The sequence below is a fragment of the Salmo trutta genome, chromosome 8 (assembly GCF_901001165.1).
Source record: "Salmo trutta chromosome 8, fSalTru1.1, whole genome shotgun sequence".
Taxonomy (NCBI): domain Eukaryota; kingdom Metazoa; phylum Chordata; class Actinopteri; order Salmoniformes; family Salmonidae; genus Salmo; species Salmo trutta.
In genome coordinates this window covers 36,719,629-36,740,856 of record NC_042964.1, presented here as the reverse complement: position 1 = coordinate 36,740,856, position 21,228 = coordinate 36,719,629, and the positions used below count along the sequence as shown (strand labels likewise).

The 21,228-nt window shown below is 44.2% G+C and overlaps 2 protein-coding genes across 3 annotated transcripts in view; both read left to right on the top strand.

The window, feature by feature from the left end:
* Positions 1-8,603, top strand: part of cped1 (cadherin-like and PC-esterase domain containing 1) — an 81,909-nt gene extending 73,306 nt beyond the window's left edge. For both annotated transcript variants that reach the window (XM_029761103.1, XM_029761102.1), the window contains exons 15-21: positions 1,278-1,395; positions 1,952-2,088; positions 5,299-5,519; positions 6,113-6,214; positions 6,335-6,422; positions 6,956-7,102; positions 8,282-8,603. In XM_029761103.1, coding sequence (XP_029616963.1) covers positions 1,278-1,395; positions 1,952-2,088; positions 5,299-5,519; positions 6,113-6,214; positions 6,335-6,422; positions 6,956-7,102; positions 8,282-8,524 — 1,056 coding nt within the window. In that variant the 3' untranslated portion in view covers positions 8,525-8,603. The remainder of the gene's footprint in view (positions 1-1,277; positions 1,396-1,951; positions 2,089-5,298; positions 5,520-6,112; positions 6,215-6,334; positions 6,423-6,955; positions 7,103-8,281) is intronic.
* Positions 8,604-12,274: 3,671 nt separating this feature from the next.
* Positions 12,275-20,359, top strand: LOC115198810 (protein Wnt-16). Its single transcript, XM_029761101.1, has 4 exons — positions 12,275-12,791; positions 12,937-13,163; positions 15,174-15,463; positions 18,788-20,359. The coding sequence occupies exons 1-4, from the start codon at positions 12,697-12,699 to the stop codon at positions 19,250-19,252; spliced, it is 1,077 nt and encodes a 358-aa protein (XP_029616961.1). The 5' UTR covers positions 12,275-12,696; the 3' UTR covers positions 19,253-20,359.
* Positions 20,360-21,228: the final 869 nt, after the last annotated feature.

Below are 21,228 nucleotides of genomic sequence, written 5' to 3'. Positions count from 1 at the left end.
GTTTCTTCATGTCCCTTTTGAAAGGGAAAGTGTATGTGTGTGTAAGTGTGTGTGTGGGGGGGAGCATCTATGTTTGTGTGTGTGAGGTTCAGTCGCGCCGCAAGCCCCGATATAAGAGGAGGTGCCTGGCGGTGTCTCTGTACTTAGGGCCAGACGGTCGGGCGGCTCCCACGGGGCCCCTGCGATACGTAGCTTCCCGGCCGCTGTCATTCATCTGGTTAGGTTTGTTTGACCTCTGACCCCTCACCTCCAACCATTTGACCCCCCACCACCACCAACCTCAAGGAGAGGGACAGCGCCCACCGCCAAGCTCTCTAATACCGAAGGGAAGAGAGAAAGAAGGGAGTAATGGCGAGAAATGAGTTGAGTAAAGAAGTGAAAGATTGTGAGAAAAGAGAGGGCCCAAAAGAGAGATGGAAACACAGTGAGTGAGGTAATGGCAGAAAGGTCATTACCATTACCTGGTGAATTAAGGGTTAAATAAAATAAAAATTGAGACAGGGATGACTCATTGGTCGGAGACTGGTTTTACAGTAACTGCCTCCCATAACTAAAACAGAGAGGGGAAAACATGATCATTCCTATCAGTACACAACTACAGCTATGAAAGCCTTTGACAAAGGAGATTTCCATTGTCTATATGGTTGTATAAATGGTCAGATGAGTTGAATTGTTGAATTCATATGGTCATAAATCTACCCCAACCTGCCATTTGCATTACTGTGTTTCATCGTGACAACATGGATACTAGAACAATACCACTGAATGGATACTAGAACAATACCACTGAATGGATACTAGAACAATACCACTGAATGGATACTAGAACAATACCACTGAATGGATACTAGAGCAATACCACTGAATGGATACTAGAACAATACCACTGAATGGATACTAGAACAATACCACGGAATGGATACTAGAACAATAGCACTGAATGGATACTAGAACAATAGCACTGAATGGATACTAGAACAATACCACTGAATGGATACTAGAACAACACCACTGAATGGATACTAGAACAATAGCACTGAATGGATACTAGAACAATAGCACTGAATGGATACTAGAACAATAGCACTGAATGGATACTAGAACAATACCACTGAATGGATACTAGAACAATAGCACTGAATGGATACTAGAACAATAGCACTGAATGGATACTAGATTACAACATCAACTCAACATGATGGAGTTCCCTCAGCCTCCCAGTTCAATGGACCATTCCTCATAATCTCATCTATCTCTCTCTCCCTGTGTCTACGCAGGACTGTGGCCTGGTGGTGCAACCAGATCAGCCCTGTGGTTTGGAGCCACTCCCTGGGCCACTCTCTCCAGGCGAGCCCCTGGCCCCAACTCGGCCCTGCACCTCTGGGGATGTACCAGGTCTGTCCCCCCCCAAAGATATCACTTCACATTGTTTTTATAGATTACGTTCCATACATAGCTGAAAGGCTTTATGAATTACTGTCATAAAAATTATTTCACTACAGGATCCTCAGAAATGTTCTACTTAGAAATAATTCTCATTGCTCTGAAATGTTATGCATATGTGCCCAGATGTCCATATAAAACCTTGCTGTGTGTGTATCTGTACAAGGCTTATTTAAGCGGCCAACACACTCTGCCCTTTGATTGAAGTGCAAAAGGTCAGAGGTTAAACTCAGCTATTAAAATCCAATATCCTACCCTGCAGGGCAGAGAATAAATGTCAGCAGGGAGAGCAATGTGACGTGTGTGTGTAGAATTATAACTCTCACAGTGTGAAGCTTTGCTGGTAAAAAGTCTGTCTAGGTTTTCTTCATGGAAATAGTTTATTAATGAATATAGATATGTTTTTTGGAGCAGGAACATTTAACCACTTCGTTCACTTCTGGTTGTCTGATTGCCTGTCATTCTTCTCTCTCCATTTCTTTCCCTCCCTCTCTTTTTCTCTCCCCAGGTCGTTGGGTGGTTCCTTGCCTCAGCTGTGCCGACAACCGTACCTGTGACTGGAGAGAGGTTGCCTGGCAACCCGAGGGCTGTTACCACCCCTTGCTGGACCACCCCCAGCTGCAGGACTGCATGATGTACAGGAAGGTAAGCCCTAAGGCAGGGGTAGGCAACTAAATTCATCAGTGGGGCGATTTTTGTCGAAGTGGATGGTCGTGGGGCCGGAACATAATTATAATAATTGTTTAACTGCAAATTGACCACAACTAAGCTCAGAAATAGATTTTATGAGAAAATAACAATAATGTCATACCTTGTTTACACTGAGACACAATCACATACACTACATGGCCAAAAGTACACCACTCCATGGCCGAGTAGCCGCACACTAGCCTAAGATCACCATGCACAATACCAAGCGTCGGCTGGAGTGGTGTAAAGCTCGCCGCTGTTCGACTCTGGAGCAGTGGAAACTTGTTCTCTGTTCTCGCTACTGCATACAATGACATTCTAGACGAGTCTGTGATTCCAACTTTGTGGCAACAGTTTGGAGAAGGCCCTTTCCTGTTTCAGCATGACAATGCCCCCGTGCACAAAACTAGGTCCATACAGAATGGTTTGGCCAGATCAGTGTCAAAGAACTTGACTGGCCTGCACAGAGCCCTGACCTGAACCCCATTAAACACCTTTGGAATGAAATTGAACGGCGACGTTGAACCAGGCCTAATCGCCCAACATCATTCCTCAACCTCACTAATGCTCTTGTGGCTGAATGGAGGCAAGTCCCCGCAGCAATGTTCCAGCATTTAGTGGAAAGCCTTCCCAGAAGAGGCTGTTATAGCAGCAAAGGGGGAACCAACTCCATATTAATGCCCATGATTTTGGAATGAGATGTTTGACAAGCAGTCTATGTCCATAGTCCATGACCTGAGTTCAGGCACTGCTCTCATGTTCCAAGCAAGCTCTCTTCTCAGGTTACTGTCCCACAATCTACTAACAGTACAGATTAGAAATGAGCTTGTTCCCCAAAAGCGGGAGGTAGTTGGGGCAGGTTAGCAGCGGGCGCTAACTGGGTGCTAACTAGGCGCTAACAACGCCTTCCAGCTGAGTCATAAAAGACAACACATGGATCCAGACAGACAGCAGCGCCGACAGATTCAGTGAGAGTGCTAATATTTTCCACATGCATAAAACTTGCGCACGTACACACACACACACACACACACACACACACACACTATGTCTATGTGTGTGAGAGATATTGCACAGGGGATAACGGAATGATATGGAAGCCAGCTGTACTGGTCAGGCTCTTTAGAGTGTGCTTGGTCAGCACTGAGTGTGAGAAAGGTGTCGGCAGATGTGTGTGTTAGGACTGCGCTAACCAGCATGCATCTGGTCTAAAGATGGACCAGAGATGATCATGTAAGGATAACAAGACAAGGCAGTGTCTAGCACATTTCCCTTGTGAGTTAATTTGAGGGCTGAGCCATCCCTCAAACATCTCTGTTTTTCTTTTTCTCTCTCGCTCTCTCTCCCTCTCTCCATCTCATTGAAGCCAGGTGGTGAGGTTAGATGAGGTAGGCTATGGTATGATGCCTCTGAGGTGAGAGAGTGAGGTTTATATGACGCTGTATGAATAGGTCTGTAAACCCAGCAGGGGTTGGCAGAGCTGAGGACAGGATGAGTGGTGGAGGGACAGAAGCAGTATACTGTATGAACTAAAGTCTTAGCCTGTAGTTTAAATCCTTCAGTAATGCTAATGGGAGGGCATGTAGTTTGCTGCACTGGTGTCACAGTACGGAGCGGGCCTCAGGGATGTAAAGCCGTTAAACCAACCCAGGAAATATATAAGGCATAATAGGTATATACCTTAGAGGAGTGTTATTTAAAGTTTTTTAGCGGGGACCCCATTTTGTCTAGCAGAATTTCTGGGGACCCTATTTTGTCTGGCAGAATTTCTGGGAGACCCATTCTGTCTGGCAGAACTTATGGGGACCCCATTTTGTCTGGCAGAATTTCTGGGGACCCCATTTTTTTCCCAATAATTTATTGTGCTCCCACCCCAAATCTAATGACACAACCTTAAAATTTGTCAATTTTGATTTTTACATCAACAAAATAACCTTTGATTCATTGCATTTTCATATTTTATCAAAATGAAAAGAAACCAATAAATACATTTACTCAATAAAATTGCATCTTTCAAATTATCATTCTCAAAAATGTTTGTGTATTGCCCCATACAACAATCTTTACTAAATAAAAACATTTTGGCGACCCCACTGCAGTTTGCGACCCCGGCTTTGAATACCACTGCCTTAGAGCCATAGAAGGTATTACAGTCCTAGGGCTTTCTATAGGCTTAGTCAAATCTCTCTAGGGAATGTGGATAGTGGTTTAATGAAAGCTGTCTCTGGTGAATGTGGGTAGTGGTTTGTGAAAGAGTTGCCAGTTACTTCCAGGTCAGAGGTCAGTGTGGGGCTTTAGCCACTTTATCTCACATTGCAGCTAATTTTAATAAAGCCTCTCAACTTCCTGTCCTCACACACCCTACCCAGTCTACCCCTTTGGCTTTTCACGTTTCAACTCTTGACTGTTTCTGGCAGGAGACTTTAATATGGATCTGTATCAATAGTGATTTGATGCATGAGTTACGAGTTACGTCAGTTTGCTCCAGATGTCGTGTTTGTTACCTTTCTCTGGACTTCCCCATTTTCTCATCAACAGATTTGGACAATCAGAAGCTTTTGACAAAGATGAGATGTTTGCCACCTAAACTACAGTCCATCTGTTTTGGCTCTGTTCTGTGTTTGAAAAGGCTCTTTCACACACTCTGATTGGCTTAGCTGGAAACTGACTTGGGCACTGTCATATCACTTTTGATATGTCATATTGTGTTATGTGGATTGGTCGTAATAGAAGCATCCCACTGGGCACAGACGTCAATTCAACGTCTCTTCCACTGGTTGAACGTAATTTCATTGAAATGACGTGGAAACAGCGTTGATACAACCAGTGTGCCTAGTGGGATTTGCCTTTCATGTGTTCACATTTTGGCAATGCTGCAGTCAGCCATAAAGGTCAGCAGTTATATATTTAAGTACATGCCAGTCAACTACTGTCAAATCATTTTGAAGTGCAAATTCAATGAAAACTGGGTCATATTCATTAGGCAGCAAACCAAAGAAATTTGCTGAAACAGGGAGGGACTAAATGAACTTGTCCAATAACAAAAGTAAATTTTTGTTTTCTGCTCCAAAACACTTTGGTACGTTTTTCTACGGTGTGCCCTAATGAATACAACCCAGGTGTTCTCGATCCTGTCATGTCAAAATCATTATTCTTGTCACTCAGGTAATGTTCATAGGTGACTCCACTAACCGGGGGATGATGTACTTCCTGATGGAGCGGGTCAATTCTAGTCTGGAGGACTGGGGCAAGGCCCACAACAGCCTGATCTATCGTAAGGTCAATCAGGGACACACACACGTCTCCTACTCCTACTACCCCCAGTTCTGGCTGGAGCAGAGCCACAGACCCACCTTCCAGAGGGCCCTGGAGCAGCTCATACTGAGGTGAAGGAGAGGGGGAGTCTGGGTGGGTGGATGGGTGAGAGTGGGCGTTAGCGCCCCTGCTGCACTACAGTATGTCCTGTAATCACTGCAGTCTACTCATCAGCTGTTAGATTGGCATCAAGAAACCATATGTATGTAGAAGCCATTTTGGCTCTTAGCTCCCATAGACACTCGAAGCCCTGTCACCCCATATGGAGAGGTAGCCTTAATCAGTTGCTGTGATCAAAGGGCCGGGGGCTGCGTTTAAGAGTCATGTGTTAGGAGTCGTGTCACAGTGTAATTTAACACAGCAGGTCTCCCAACCACGACTCTCTCTCTGGGACCGCACTCTGCTTTGGATGTGGCTACTGAAGGATATGCTGAGCAGGTGGTGGTGGTGGTGGTGTGTGTGTGTGTGTGTGTGTGTGTGTGTGTGTGTGTGTGTGTGTGTGTGTGTGTGTGTGTGTGTGTGTGTGTGTGTGTGTGTGTGTGTGTGTGTGTGTGTGTGTGTGTGAAAGCAGTAGCGTGTTGTCAGCATGTGTGCCTATGCCTGTTCAATAGACATAGTCCTACTGCCGAGCTGATGTCTTTTTGACCTTTGATCCCCTCCGAAGGTCGCGACCCCTGGAGAACTCCCGTCAGACTGTGCTGGTGGCAGGAGGTGTCCAGTGGCTCAACACCAACCACCTAAGGATCATGAGAAAAGTGCTGGAGAGGTAAACCCACTGGTGCATACACTCTGGCAAATGCCCTTCCTGACCGTTCAGGAATTAGCAACTGCTTAATTAAATCTATTCACTGGCCAATAAACCTCATTACCCATTTCTCTCCTCCAGGGAAGGGCTACAGGATATCATGGTGGTGGTGAAGTCTCTGGGCATGGGCTTCCATCTCCCTGTGGACGGCATCCGCTCTCTCTCACTGGTAGGTCCATCCTCCCGTTTGTGTGCGTTCAGTTTCACTCTTGGTGTCTCCTCAACTCTTTTCTCTGTTTGACTGATCGGTTTCTCTCTCTCTCTCTATCACTCTCTCTCTCTCTCTCTCGCTCTTCCTCTCCCTCTCTTTCCCCCTCAGCTTCTCTCTTCACTCTTAATTATTTTTCCATGCTGTTCACATTACTGCTTATCTGTTAAAGTTTTTAAAAGGCAGTGCTTAGTCACCTGGTGGATAGCCCTTTGCCCGTGCCATGTGTATTTATCTAAAACATTATTGGCTAATAGTCCATGGCTTCCAACATGCTGACTGGTCCAACATCAGCAATGGGCCCCTGTTCAACAGCAATACAACTAATTGAATTCAAAGGCCAGTTATACTTCAGCCATGTTGCAATAGGGGCCTCAGAGAACTGTACAAAAATGTTATGGCTACGATATGGCTCCCAATGTGAATGTTTTAAGATAGTTTTTCCTTGTGTTGAGTAGCGATTACTTCTTGTTGTCTTACTTTAACTTGCCCAGAGAGGAGTACAGGAGCTGTACAGAGAGAACAGCAACATCATCACCGCCGCAAAGCACTATGGGTATGAGGTCATAGACACATTCAGTGTCACCATGGGCCGCTACAAAGAGTTCCTGCAGGGACGGTGCGCCTGCCATTTTCATGAGGTAACCCCTCTCATCCCGCCTTCACCCTCGTCTAAAAAAAAAAACACGACAGCACTCCAAGTTCTTGCCCCGCCCTTATTGAAATTCAGCATGTTCCTTTTGTTTACCGTAGTTTATATTCATTCTCATTATTTGGTTACGTCCTAGTCAGTTATTCAAATCACAGCACAATGTTACCAACACTTTAACACAGGTATTGCATGTCTCTCTCTGGATACAGTAATTGATACCAATTATAACTAATGGTTTGTCTAAACCTCAGTGGCCAGGGAGCACAGATAGTTCCACAGCAAGCTCTTTCCCCAAGGACTCCCTCTCCCACTGTCATTTCTGAAATAACTTCATTATGGATACTTGGTATTACTGTTCGCGCACACGCCGACTTACCAGGAGGGAATCTTTGGGCTCAAATAATCCTGGGCTTTAACCCTACGGTAGATCCCAAATGCCGAACTGCCATTTTCTGGGCCCAGAGGAAATCGGTTCTTATGCCCTCTTGATTAAACAATCCCCCTCCATGTCAGGGAGCTTTCTAGAAGTAAATCCTGCTGTACCACACACACACACACACTCCCCTTCCGCCCCCTCTCCAGCTCCCTGTATAAAGAACAGTCACTTGTTTTAATTCAGCTATAAAATTGTCCCATGGATTGGTTAATCAGTAATTAGCCGTTAGGCCGGGTTTTATTGGGCAGTAAAGCTCCACGTTGGTAGCAGCTGGGCCCCAGGGTGCTTGTGAAGTGGTTTCGGTCATATATACGAGGGCCTGTGCCCCCCTCCGTACCCCCGCCCCTCCGTACCCCCGCCCCTCCCCTCCCAGTTCATATGTGTCTTAAGTGACAACAGGATTTCCTATAAGGAAGCCAGAAGGTGTATGGGATCCATGAGTGAAGTAATGTCTAACCCGAGCCCCTGAGGGGATGGACAGGGTTTCTGTTATGTCAGGATTTAGGTCAGGCTTGGATTGTTCCAGTGTGGTTTATATTAAAGGAACCCCAGACTGTGACAATGGGTTTGCGCTCGGTTCTGTTCCGTGAAACCCCAGGCAACGTTAGCTAGCCTCCGGTAGTACAAGCTCCGGCCATGGTCTAGTTACCTAGTTACAGTATAATGTCAGTATGTAGATGTTGTGTTAGAGGTGAGGTGTTGACGTGGTTCTCCTCGCTGTGTTCCTTGAAGGTTGAAAAGCTGTCGTTCTCCAAGGCTCCGCTACACAGGAAGATGAAGCTCCTAAGACACGGCGAGGAATCTGGAACCAGAACCAGTGGAACTGGAACCGGGTTCAGTGATCAGCCCACCCTGCAGCACCAGGACCAGTGGGCGGGGTCTAACTCCTCCACCTATCACGTGAGAGGAGCGGTGAACCAGGTGTACTCGCAGATCCTGCTGAGCAGACTGTGTGTGAGAGACACGGGAAACTAGACCCACCCCTCGCCACCACTGACTGTGTCTGTGTGTGTGTGTGTGTGTCTGTGTGTGTGTACTTGTGTCCTTGCTTACTAACGTGCGTGTGTGTGTGCGCATGTGTGTGTGTGTGTGTGTGTGTGTGTGTGTGTGTGTGTGTGTGTGTGTGTGTGTGTGTGTGTGTGTGTGTGTGTGTGTGTGTGTGTGTGTGTGTGTGTGTGTGTGTGTGCGTGTGTGTGTGTGTCCATACAAGCATCTCTCTAAAGAAAATGAAAGGTCATTCCGTCCAGGAAGTGCTGGAGTAACAGGAGAGTCCTGACTGGTCAGCCGTGTGACAGACATCACCACTGTCTGTCACACAGACCTCCTCTGATTGGCCCACACACTGGGCCCCCTGTCATGTGACTGCTACCTCTGCTAGGTAGAGGTTTCCAGATGGTCGAAGAGGGGGATCGCTGGCCTACTGCCAAAAGACGAGGGAAGCAGCTGGAGAAAGAAAAAAGAGGAGAGTGAGAGTGACTGTCGAAAGGAGTGTGTCGTGTGCACATCCCAAATGTAAGCCTTGCTCTCCCACCAACCGACAATGCTCCCTCAACGCTCCAGCACAAACCCTTACAATTGTATAGTTTTATAGTTGTGGAAACGTTGTTGAAATGTTGTACAGCATTGGTTCTCAATCCTCTCCTCGGGTAACCCCGGCAATTCCATGTGTTTGGTGTATTCCAGAGCTAGCACACCTGATTCAGATTCAACTGGTCAACTAATCAGGTGAGCTAGCTGAGGGCTACAACAACATTGTGAAACGTCTGGGGGTCCCCGGAGGAGAGGGTCGAGAACCACTTTTGACGTGTGCCTCTGATGCCTTTGTGCATCAGGAAAGCCTCTCTCTCTCCATTGGAGGGACTTTTGGATATCCCGCTATTCCTCCTCATGTAAAGTACCTCATCCACCCGACTGTTCTGTGGACACCACAGCGCACTCTATTCTATGCCAAAGATATGACGAAAGCTGAGCTATTCTTCAAGCGAATGTCTTATGTACGATTTTCTTATGTTTCTACATGTTTTTCTACATCTGTTTATTCGTGCCTATAATGTTGATAATCAGTGTATAATGTTTTACATGCAGCATATTGCTGACATGCTAATGAAGGACTGGTGTAATGTATGCTATGTATTTATACATATTGTCTGATCTGTCCTCTGATCATTTGTATGGAGGGAACTGAGCTGGTGAAGATGAAGGTAATTGTAACAGATAGCCACAAACACATGCCCACACACACACAGGAGTGGAGACTACCTGCTTAGCTCTGTTTAGTGGTCCTATGGAACATTGATAGCAAACCTAATCATTCGATTCAGGGATTTTGAAGGAAAACTGATGAAAAAAAAAGAAAGACATATTTTCTTCATGCTAAATATTATCAACACTATTAATTTATTATTAAAGAACATGTATATTCAAAGGGCACTAACTTCAGCTTTGTGTTTCCAGATGGTAAATATAACAGTTATTCCGTTACAATATTCTCACATTAAAATATATATTTTCTTAACTTAACTTTGTGTCCAGAAACTATGTTCTGAAAGCATGAAACTGTATTTTGAAAGTTCCACAAAGCCCTAGCTTGTAAACAATTAGGACGTTGGCGTCGCATATTTCCTCTTTAAGTTGTGCACAACATGAGGATAAGCCTGCACATGCTGTTTGCGCACAGTATTAGACAAATCCTTTTACAATCATCATCCCAATTCAACCATGCAGAGGTATGAAGCCGTGTGACGCTCTGAGGCAGATGGTTTTCCTTCTTCGTTTTGTAATTTCCTTCGTGCCACCAAGACCAGAGTTTGATCATAATTTCGTGTCCCGCATAGGCCTATACATGTGTCACATGGGTTAGAAGGACATAATTAGGGAGACAAATGTTCAATTAGGCTACAACTGTGCTATAATAAAATGGTTGTCGGTGTAATGTTGTTGAACTCCGTCTTGCGCGTAATGTGCCCCGTCTGACTCCTCTTTGCAGTCATGTCCCGCGAATCCGACACATCCAATCACCCTACCCACCGTGTGATCTGGGCAGAGATCGAGCAACACGATCGAGAAGTAAAACTAATGTAGATTTAAATGCAGGCCTAAATCGTGTTTGAGGTCAACGTAATGTTAGAGCCTTATTCCAGAAAGTTATCTGTCTATTTTATTTAGGCATTATTTACACTAATAATTGTGTGTACAAATTGTGTAGCCTAGGCTTATCTAAAAAACGTTATAAACAAGGTTATATGACCGCAATGAAATGTAATACAATGTAACGATATATTGAAAATATTTCCATATTTGTTTAAAACGTTGGTTTTACAGTTTGTAGATCAAATAAAGGGAACGCATACAGCGTCAAGTGCGTGCGTAAAGTGTTGAATGGTCAAATGGAATGGTCTTGTGCGATATGTGGCTAAATAACAGCATTGAGTGGGCGAGGGGTAGAGTAAGGTAGACGCAACAGTCTCGATCGAAAGGAAGGTTAATGTAAAAGGTTATAGACAAAGGCTTGCCTTTCGGGCACATGTACCCGCCCTGAAGACCGTGGGCCTGCCGCCTGGGTTGTTGTCGCGCCAAGGGGAAATTGTGGACTCTGCCCTGCGCTGCGGTTCCGAACTCTGATGTCAAATTTCAGGCAGACCTTTCACTCTGCACTGTTTTAGTCGGGGAATTTGAAAGGCTTGGGGGGAGGGGGGTTGTGACATTTCTGGGGGCTGAGTAGACCTCACCTCGTCTGCCCCATACCGCCCTATAACCCAGTCCAATATACTCAACAGAAAGGTTGTCAGTCAATCGTTTTAAAAATGTCATTCAATTGTCTCGTCGAAATTGCTCTCTGATATGATATTTATTATTCAGGAAAAGGCAAACGACTCAATAGTGATTGAAAATATTTGCTCAAACATAATTGGTTACACAATGGGCAATGTGGTTGTTGTCGTTGCATTTGAATCATTCCTTTATTCATTTAAGCTATACATTTCAATGGCAAAATGAGATTCCAAACATTCTAAACCTAACGAATATTACGCATTTCACGAGCACCGGAAAAACGTTTTTGACTAAGAGGATGATTTCGATGTGTTGAAATCTTGAGGACATTTTCTCTAACTGTAGCATTATATGAATCTTAAAATTGGAAACCATTGCATATGAAATCTATAAATATGATTATAGATCAAATATATAAAGGATTAGTTGGAATTAAATTGGTATGAAATTCAAAATTCATAACCAGGCCTTGTTTATCACAAATAATTGTGTATGAGATAATCTACTGTAGGCCTATTATAAATATGTTATGCACTCAAGTTACTCAAGGTTTATCAATGCATTTTTCGGGGGGAAATGATCATTATTCTCGCCTGCCATGATTAGGTTTAGAGCGCTTGAGTGAAGTGACCATCATAAAGAAGTGTTCTGCTGGCTTTTGTGCTTCCTTACACCTTCTCGGTCGTTACTAGTTACCACAGCCACGAAGTCATACACCACGCCTATTTCTACCATTTATATTCTTAACATTTTATTTTAAACCTAACCTTAACCACATTGCTAACATTATTCCTAACCCTAACCTCAAATTAAGACCAAAAATTACATTTTGTTTTCATACATTTTTTTCATACATTTTTACGATGGGCTATTGCCAATTTTGTCTTTGGATGTGCCAAACGTTTTGCTCAGTTCCTGTCAGTGCCATCGGCGGCATGCGTTTTTTCTTTGCGCGTCCGTCCAATTATCTCGTAGGACATGCGCGTCTGCTTAATATGAATCCACGGGTGCGCCAATCGGAGCCTGGGAGCGCGCCGCTGAGAGACGCTCTGTGTGGGTTCTCCCAGTCCAGGATAAAACTGTTTGTCTGCGTTTTGGGGAACACCGTCCGGAACGTATCAGCCATCCAACTGTAGGCTACTACTAGCCGCCGAGACGCGTGATTAGAATCACCATTCCGCCCGCGTCCTCTCTCCTTCCCCGCGGATGTTTTTTTACTGAATTGCTCGAGATAACCACGGATTGAGGATTAGTTCTGTTAGGGTCCTATGCTGTGGGGCTAGCATGAGACAGAGCCCAGTACCGATCCAGCGCTCCATGGACATACCCTTCCCCAGTGCCCGGGAGGCCAGTCGGCTTCTGTAAATGAGGTGGCCATGGAGAGAAGAATCGGCTGTGGAGTACATCAGATCTGCTTTCTGTTTCTTTTACTGTTTTCACTGTATCCTGTCTGCTGTCGAGCCAGTTGGATGTAAGTATATTTCATTGCTTGTGATTAAGCTTGGCTCTTTGTCAAATTGCACCATTTTCTGTACGCATAGAATGCGATTCCGTTTGGGGCTGAAAGTGGGTTTAGAAAGTAACTTATTGTCTCCGCTGCTTGCTTTGTGTCTCAGGTGGTTGGGAATAACCTCCGTGGGAGTACCGGAGAAGCTGGGCTGCGCCAATCTCCCGCTGACGCACAAGCAGAAGGACCTGTGCAAGAGAATGCCCCATCTCCTGCCAAGCATCAAGGACGGCGCGCGCATTGGCATCGCGGAGTGCCAGACGCAGTTCGAGCACGAGCGGTGGAACTGTTCTACCACCAAAGAGCTCTCTGTGTTCGGCTACGAGCTAACCAGTGGTAAGGACAGGCGGTTTAAATACTCGTTTTAATAGACATAAAACAATAGGGTGCTTTGTTCTCGTTTGCATAAATTCGTGTGCACGTTTCTGGCCTATTTCATTGATAACGTTGTTTTTGATTGGGTTTAACTTGGAAAATGAGACTATATTTTGGGCGCATCTATTATAGTGGTTGTATTCCATAATCCGATATTTAATGTGTGTGCCCACATCATTTGTTATTTGACCGTTTTAGGCAATTGCTGCATAAAAACAGTCCCTTAATTGTCTTTCTATTTGATAGTGCGTCAAAAAGAGGCATGTCTTCCATTTTCCATAACTCTTTACTCGTGATCGGTTTGGTTTGAGTCATGAACATGTTTAATGTTGTCCAGGGAGGGAAGGTGATTTGATTTGCCGACTCAAGCAGCTGTATCCCATATGGGGCGAGAGAGAGAGAGAGAGAGAGAGAGAGAGAACGTCTGCGCACATCTGTTTCGGTTTAACCGTCCCAACACGCCACTTTTCCACGGTCAAGTGTTGTCTTTGAACAGAAAACTCCAGCTCACCTCTGGTCCTAAAACCAGCCGGGATTATCCTAATTAGGAGATTCGTGGTCGACATGTAATTTAAGAACACAGTTTCTTTGTTTTAGAGATATCGTTCCAGAAATCTGTCTCCGTGCATCTTTCCAAGATGGTTAAGAGTCGGCGCATGGTTTAGCTATCAACATTTTATTTTCACATGAAACTCATTCTTCCAAATTCCTCTCTGTCCTTGTTGCACCCTGTCACATGCCATCTATCAACTTTCTTCACTCTACCCAGACGAAAAAAATCGGAGAAAAAACGGACCATATAGTTTATGTTGATTTAGGCCAATGCATACTACAATAGGCTAAATCTACGCATTTCCATCCCATGTCCCGACTCGTACAATCAACGGTAAAACGTATTCTCTGCTGTTTGATCACAGATGTATTTTCTTCGTGTTCTAAAAATGGGAACTTGATCTAATCGGACTCGGAGACAATGTTCTTATTGGGTTAGGGCGCAGCAATTTTTTGGGGGGATAATAGAATGCAACAGAGAGAACCTAAATAACCGCAATTGTCATTTGTTTTAATGATCCAACCTTCAAAGTGCCAAACTCAATTTTGAAGTGGTGATTTGTTGTTGTTCCATGGAGGTAAGGCTTGTCTTTCTACATTTACCCACACCTAAATTATTGCACAAACGTTTTGAATCAACTTGTGGCTTGGACCTCTGATTTACGTTTTATCCTAGATAGTGTTTAAAGTTCATACATAGTTCTATGTCATTCTTAGAACCTGCGCTCTCTGAATAGTTACACTTGATGTCGTCAGGTGCCATTATGCTTCTGTTCTATCCATAAGATTCTGCATATTTTAGAGTTTTGTCTAACAAGCCCATTCCATAAGCTATAAACATTAGTAGGCCCTTTCACACTTGGGTTTACATTTTTTTCAGCCTTCGTTCATTACAGGACATAATCTAATGTTTCTATTCGGTGGTCAGCTTTCCAGAGGGTCTTACAAGTAACTGTGATACCAGTTTGATCCATGCTACACATTTATCATCATACCAACATGTTCGAAGTCTCTCTCTGAGCCAGTGCTGTCTGTCCTCACTCAGGGCCTACTGTGGCCCCTAACCTGTGAAGTGTAACCCAACGCCCCCCTCGCACAGGGCAGGACAGTTCCCATGGGGCTATGTGTCTGCTGAACTCACATCTCACATGTATCCCTCCAGAGCTAAGATGTATCATATGACTACAATGGATGGAAGTTATATGGGTATCTAGGCCTGTGCTACTGATATACACGGAAGTTGTAATGCTAGAATTGTGCCATTTCCCTCTGTCTGAAGTGTTATTGGCTGATAGGTGTGAGAGTGGAATCTTTTCAGAATCCACCCATTGCATGCTTTCGAGGTCCACAGCCACTGTTACGCAATAACCCAAGCGTACCTTTGCCCTTCCGACAACCTCTTTCCATTGACTCTGACAGGGACCAAGGAGACGGCGTTTATCCACGCGGTGATGGCGGCGGGGCTGGTCCAGGCAGTGACGCGCTCCTGCAGTGCAGGCAACATGACGGAGTGTGGCTGTGACACCAGCCTGCAGGGCACAGGCTCGCCCAGCGAAGGGTGGCACTGGGGCGGCTGCTCAGACCATATCCAGTACGGTACATGGTTCAGCAGGAAGTTCATAGATAATGCCGTGAAGAATATGTCCTCAGCCAGGGGAGGGGATACACTGCTCACCATGAACCAGCACAACAGTGAAGCCGGGAGACAGGTGAGACGCAGCACACACAGACTCAACACACACACACACACTCATTGAGGGCGAAGAACACTCACAGAGCATGTACAACACACACACAGTGTACAGAACCAAAACAGCACAACGTTGAAGTCCGACGTTAGATTAGACACAATACACCACAGAACAAAACACACACACACATCCACAACCTAGCTAGAGAGAAAGAGTATTTTATAGTGAACACAGTTGTTAAGGGTACTCTGGGGAGTATGTAAAAGCTGAATAGGGCTCATGGGAGCTATAACTCTAGTAGTCAAGACTCTAGCAGGTGTAGGGTTCATTGTGTCTGAATGAATGACTGATATGACAGTACTAATCTAGCACCATGAAAGGAATCCTACTGTAGCTGTTACAGTTCTGGGTTTCATCCACCATACGGGGTTGGAGAGGATTGAAGACCAAACCATTCAGTGGTTAATAGAATTTATCACACACTGTTAAAAATACTTTCAGGAGACGTTCTAGGAAGTGTGTGTGTGTGTGTTAGAGAGAGCGGGAACAATATTCAGAGAAAAGCAGAAAGATTGGAGGAAACAGAGTAGAGGGAAGGGAGAACAAGAAGTTCAGTGTGAGAGGGGGATGCTCAGACGGGACAGAAGGAGAGAGGGGAAAGAAAGTGTAACATCCTCGATAATGGTAGTTAATGGGTGAGGCGTGACAGCGTGACTAATGAATGTTCAAGCAGACACAAGGCCATCTAAATTCTAGCAACGGTCATCAAAATTGTTAAAAGGTTTTAAAAACAATTCTAATAAATGCAACAGTTGGACAATGGATGAAGATATTCCAAACATTTTGAAATTGTATAATCCATTGACTATTGACTTAGTTATATCACATAAAACATTTTGCTGACACAGACACATAATGAATGGAGTTCAGGGATTTTGGTGGGAGATTTAGGTATAGGCCACTCAGGAACGTTCAATGTTGTCTTGGTAAGTAACTCCAGTGTATATTTGGCCTTGCGTTTTAGGTTATTGTCCTGCTGAAAGGTGGATTTGTGTCTGTTGGAAAGCAGACTGAACCAGGTTTTCCTCTAGCACTTTGCCAGTGCTTAACTCTATTCCTTTTCAGTGACAAAAAAAAATCTAAATTGTATCCATTTTAAATTAAGGCTGTCACACAACAAAATGTGGAAAAAGTCAAGGGTCTGTGAATACTTTCTGAAGGCACGGTATACATTTTCTTAGTGTATCAGGTATTTTTAAATATTTTGTGTTAAAAGAAAGAAAATTATAGGTGGCTCATTTGCATAAATATACAGCCTGTATATATGAATAAATTAACATAACGGAGTAGAAGAGGGCTGCAACCACCCAACACTTTCTATGCGTACCCTAACTACACTCACCTGCGCTGTCTAGACTTCCTCATTAATTACTGTTGTCACATACTCTTGCATAATTCAACAAGTGTGCAGGATACCCACCGATAAAGTCAACACGCTTGGCTCCAGTTTACGCCTATCTAAACATACTTTACATTGTTTGCGAGATCAGACACATCACTATAATCCGAGTGTTCATATTCGGGAGTTGCTTTCATTTCAGCACATCTATTTTGTAAACATTTCAACTGTATTAAATTATAGCTTTTTTTTAAAAATTCCACAAAAAATGAACACCCATCAAAATAGTTATCTATCTTGTCTTTCTTGTGATGTACGTGTCAAGACAGTGCGTTAAATTCCAGACAAAGCTTTAGTGTTCTTATATATTCAACGGTATAACAATGATTCCATTGATCAGTGGTGGAAAAAGTACCCAATTGTCATACTTAAGTAAAAGTATACATACCTTAATAGAAAGTTACTCAAGTAAAAGTGAAAGTTACCCAGTAAAATACTACTTGAGTAAAAGTATTTGGTTCTAAATAAACTTCTAAATATATGTATCGAAAGTAAATGTAATTGATCAAATATTCTTAAGTATCAAGAGTAAAAGTATAAATCATTTCATATTCCTTATATTAAGCAAAGCAGACGCCACCATTTCCTTGGTTTGAAAATTTACGGATTGTCCGGGGCACACTCCAACACTCAGACATAATTTACAAACGATGCATTTGTGTTTAGTGAGACCGCCAGATCAGAGGCAGTAGGGATGACCACGTAGTCTCTTGATAAGTGTGTGAATTGGACCATTTTCCTGTCTTGCTAAGCATTTCAAATGTAACGAGTACTTTTGAGTGTCAATGAAAATGTAGTGAGTAAAAAGTACACTATATTCCTAAAGAAAATAATGAAGTAAAAGTAAAGTACAAATACCCCAAAAAATGACTTAAGTAGTACTTCAAAGTATTTCTACTTAAATACTTTACGCCGCTGCCATTGAGTCCATTTCAGCCATTACCGGGATGTGTTTTACAGGTCATTACAACCATTTCTGCAGTTGTAATGTTAACGGGGGGAAAAAACGTCAGGAACAAGCAAGAGTATGAAGCAGGAGTAAAATGAAAGCAATTGATCCAGTGAGATTTAAGTGACAAGTGGATTTTGCACCCCTCAAACACAGGAAATGGATGGCTGAAAAAGATCCTCAGGTGGGCAGGGCATGCGCGTCACCACCAAATGGCATTCGCTAAGACACACTTACTGGGTTTCTCTCTTATCAACTAGCCACTGTCAGGAGGAGAGGGCTTCACCACTGGAGAGGGATGTGGACACAATGGTAGCAGTGTATCTGTTTACAGTAACACACACACGCACACACACACACACACACACACACACACACACACACACACACGTACACACACACACACACACACACACACACACACACACACACACACACACACACACACACACACACACACTCACTGCCTTTCCAACAAAACTGAACCGACAGGGAAGAGGGAGTGGGAGAAGAGGTGGAAAAGGGGTGAAAGTGGTAGGCTCTTCTGGGGTCATCCAAAGACCGCTATAGAGCCCTGGGGTTTGCGGTCATAAGAAAACGTCTCCTCAATCTCTGTTTAAACTGTGAAGGACAGTTTAACTTTTGTTCCAAACGTTGTACAGCACCCAGGGAGTCTATTGTGTCAGAGTTAGAAGTAGAATGCACAAACCTCAGGACTCATGTTACAGTCCCAGTCCAAGATCCAGCGTTCAGAACAATAGATCGTGATTTTGATCAAAACATTCCCACAGCGTTTGTGTAAACAAAAGGCAGTCTCTCTCAAACAGAGTTCTGGTAGCTAGTCTGTCGTAACATTTACAGTGTTGTAATTCCTACAGTGTTGTAAATCTGTTGTAATTCCTAACACCATCCTCTCCATCTTTCCCCTTTTCAGGCCGTCGCCAAGACGATGGCCACCGACTGCCGTTGCCACGGCGTGTCGGGCTCTTGTGCCGTGAAGACGTGCTGGCGCACCATGGCGTCGTTCGAGCGCGTGGGCAACTTCCTGAAGGAGCGTTACGAGGGAAGCGTGCAGGTGCTGGACCGCTCCAAGAGGAAGGTGAGGAGGAAGGAGAAGGACCAGCGCCGCGTGCCCATCGGGAAGGAAGAACTTATCTTCCTCAACAAGTCTCCTAACTACTGTCTGGAGGACCGGCGCTGGGCCGTGGCGGGCACTAGAGGGCGCCGGTGTAACCGCACCTCGGCCGGCCCCGACGGGTGTAACCTGCTCTGCTGCGGTCGGGGGTATAATACGCACGTGGTTCGCCACGTAGAGAGGTGCGAGTGTAAGTTTGTGTGGTGTTGCTATGTGAGGTGTCAGAAGTGTGAGAGCATGAACGACATGCACACCTGTAAATAGGGAGAGGGAGGCAGGTGATGGCACACACACACACACACACACACACACACACACACACACACACACACACACACACACACACACACACACACACACACACACACACACCGTCCCCAATGAGAGACTAAAAGACTCCCCCCATCATTCCTCTCTCCCATGGACAAGAGGGGCGCAGCATCAACAACCCTCAGGAAGACAGTATTTATACACCACACCATCGGAGGTGGACAAAGACAGTGGAAAATAGTTGACTTTTGAATGGCCTATCAGGGCCCAGCCTTGTAGGAGGCTATCCAATGGGACAGCAGTTCCACAGTGTTTCAGAGGCTTGAGGATCCACACACTCTGACTACCAAACATGGACATCTTCACAATTTACTCTGATGAGTAGAAATGAGCACTGAAGCTCGGACTCCATGATAAAACAAACTGAACTTTGATGAAAGTTAAAACCTCACTCTTCAAGTCTTACAAATGAACTCAGTGAATGGTGTGTAAGAGGACCAACAAAGGGATCAAAAAGTGCTTGTAGGGGGGTGGCAACCCTGTCCTGCAGGGCCGCAACAGCTTTAAAGGACTGTAGAGTAGATGCAGCAAACAGTGTCAGTACATTTCCAGATCAGAACGAAGTCTCATATAGACAACAGAAGGCTAGAGCCATAGACAGTACAGGGATTGGGCAACCGTCAGAGGTTGCCATCTTTTGTGTCATTTCTATGGCTCTCTTACAGGCTAGGGAGTAAGGACAGATCCTGCTTCCACCTATGGTTTTATGGTGATCGACGGTGGATAGATTAGGCTTATACTTGTTGGAAAGCTTGCAGTATCAATGCATTAGTAAGAAGTCTTGAAATAATAATTCAAATGCTTTGTATTTTTGGAATAAATAGTTAATGACTTAAAAAAGATATGGTACCATGATATTTTTATTTGAGATATTTTGGAAAGATTTCTTGAAACCTAAAATGTTTGTTTTGTACTATTCAGATTGCAAAATTCAGGGCAGAGTGAAGCTACAGGTGCTTTAATTGAGAATATGTCAAATGACGTAGTATTTTTGTAAATTGTTTACATTTTGTAAATATTAAATTATGCTGTATCACACGACGAGTGTCTTAAGATTCAAGCCCATCCAGTGTTCTTAGACATACAGCATGTGTTTGTCAAACTGTACCATTTAATGTGTTGCTTTTCTGTTTGTCATCATTGTATTACTAAGGTCCTTTGTTATCCTTTTGCTGTCCAATCCACTTTTTCTCTGTCCTGTGTTTGTGTTTGGATCCAAAACCAGCTATAAATGAAGGAATGCCTCACAGGAATGGAGCAGTTTGATCTCAGTAGACCCACTGGCAGCAGAACCATGGAGATGCTTGAGTTGGTTTCTGAGCATTCCTCTTGCTGTCTCTAAGAATTTAAACCTATTCCTTCTCTTCCTCTCTCACTCTCTTCCCATTTTCATTCTCTCTATTCCTTTACCTCTGTCTACCTCTCTCTCTCTCTCTCTCTCTCTCTCGCGCTTTCATTCTCTCTTTCTCTCTCTTGTTCTCTCTCTCTCCTGAATGAGAGGCTGTGCTATGTGAGAAGTGACGATGCTGTGCTAAATACCGCGAGTGCTTTCTCTTAAAGAGCCTTTAAAAGTCTAACGATACTGACCCTAAAATTTCCCCGAAGCTTCCAGCAGCACTATGACTTGTTGGTGAGAGGAGAGGGGGAAACCCAGACCTAAAGAAAGTGGGACGAGACGGAGGAGAGCAGTTGACGTGTGCCCGAAGCGCTCTGACCTCAAGGATTTTCAGTCATGTTTTTGTTTTCAGAGGACTGCTTTCAGGAGTCAGGTGCTCCAGTTGCATTCCGAGAATTCACAAAATAAATGGAGGATTACGTATGTCTTACTTCTCGCTGTCCTTTTTCAGTTAAATTAGTCTATAAAGTGAGATACTAAGGACATAATTACATTTTAGTCATTTAGCAGACAC

What these genes read in the sequence shown, in the direction of transcription:
- LOC115198810 (XM_029761101.1), top strand. Translation starts at nt 12,697, where the DNA reads ATGGAGAGAAGAATCGGCTGTGGAGTACATCAGATCTGCTTTCTGTTT. An exon ending in CGGCTACGAGCTAACCAGTG is followed by an intron (nt 13,164 to 15,173) that starts GTAAGGACAGGC and finishes TGACTCTGACAG; the next exon opens with GGACCAAGGAGACGGCGTTT. An exon ending in ACAGTGAAGCCGGGAGACAG is followed by an intron (nt 15,464 to 18,787) that starts GTGAGACGCAGC and finishes TCCCCTTTTCAG; the next exon opens with GCCGTCGCCAAGACGATGGC.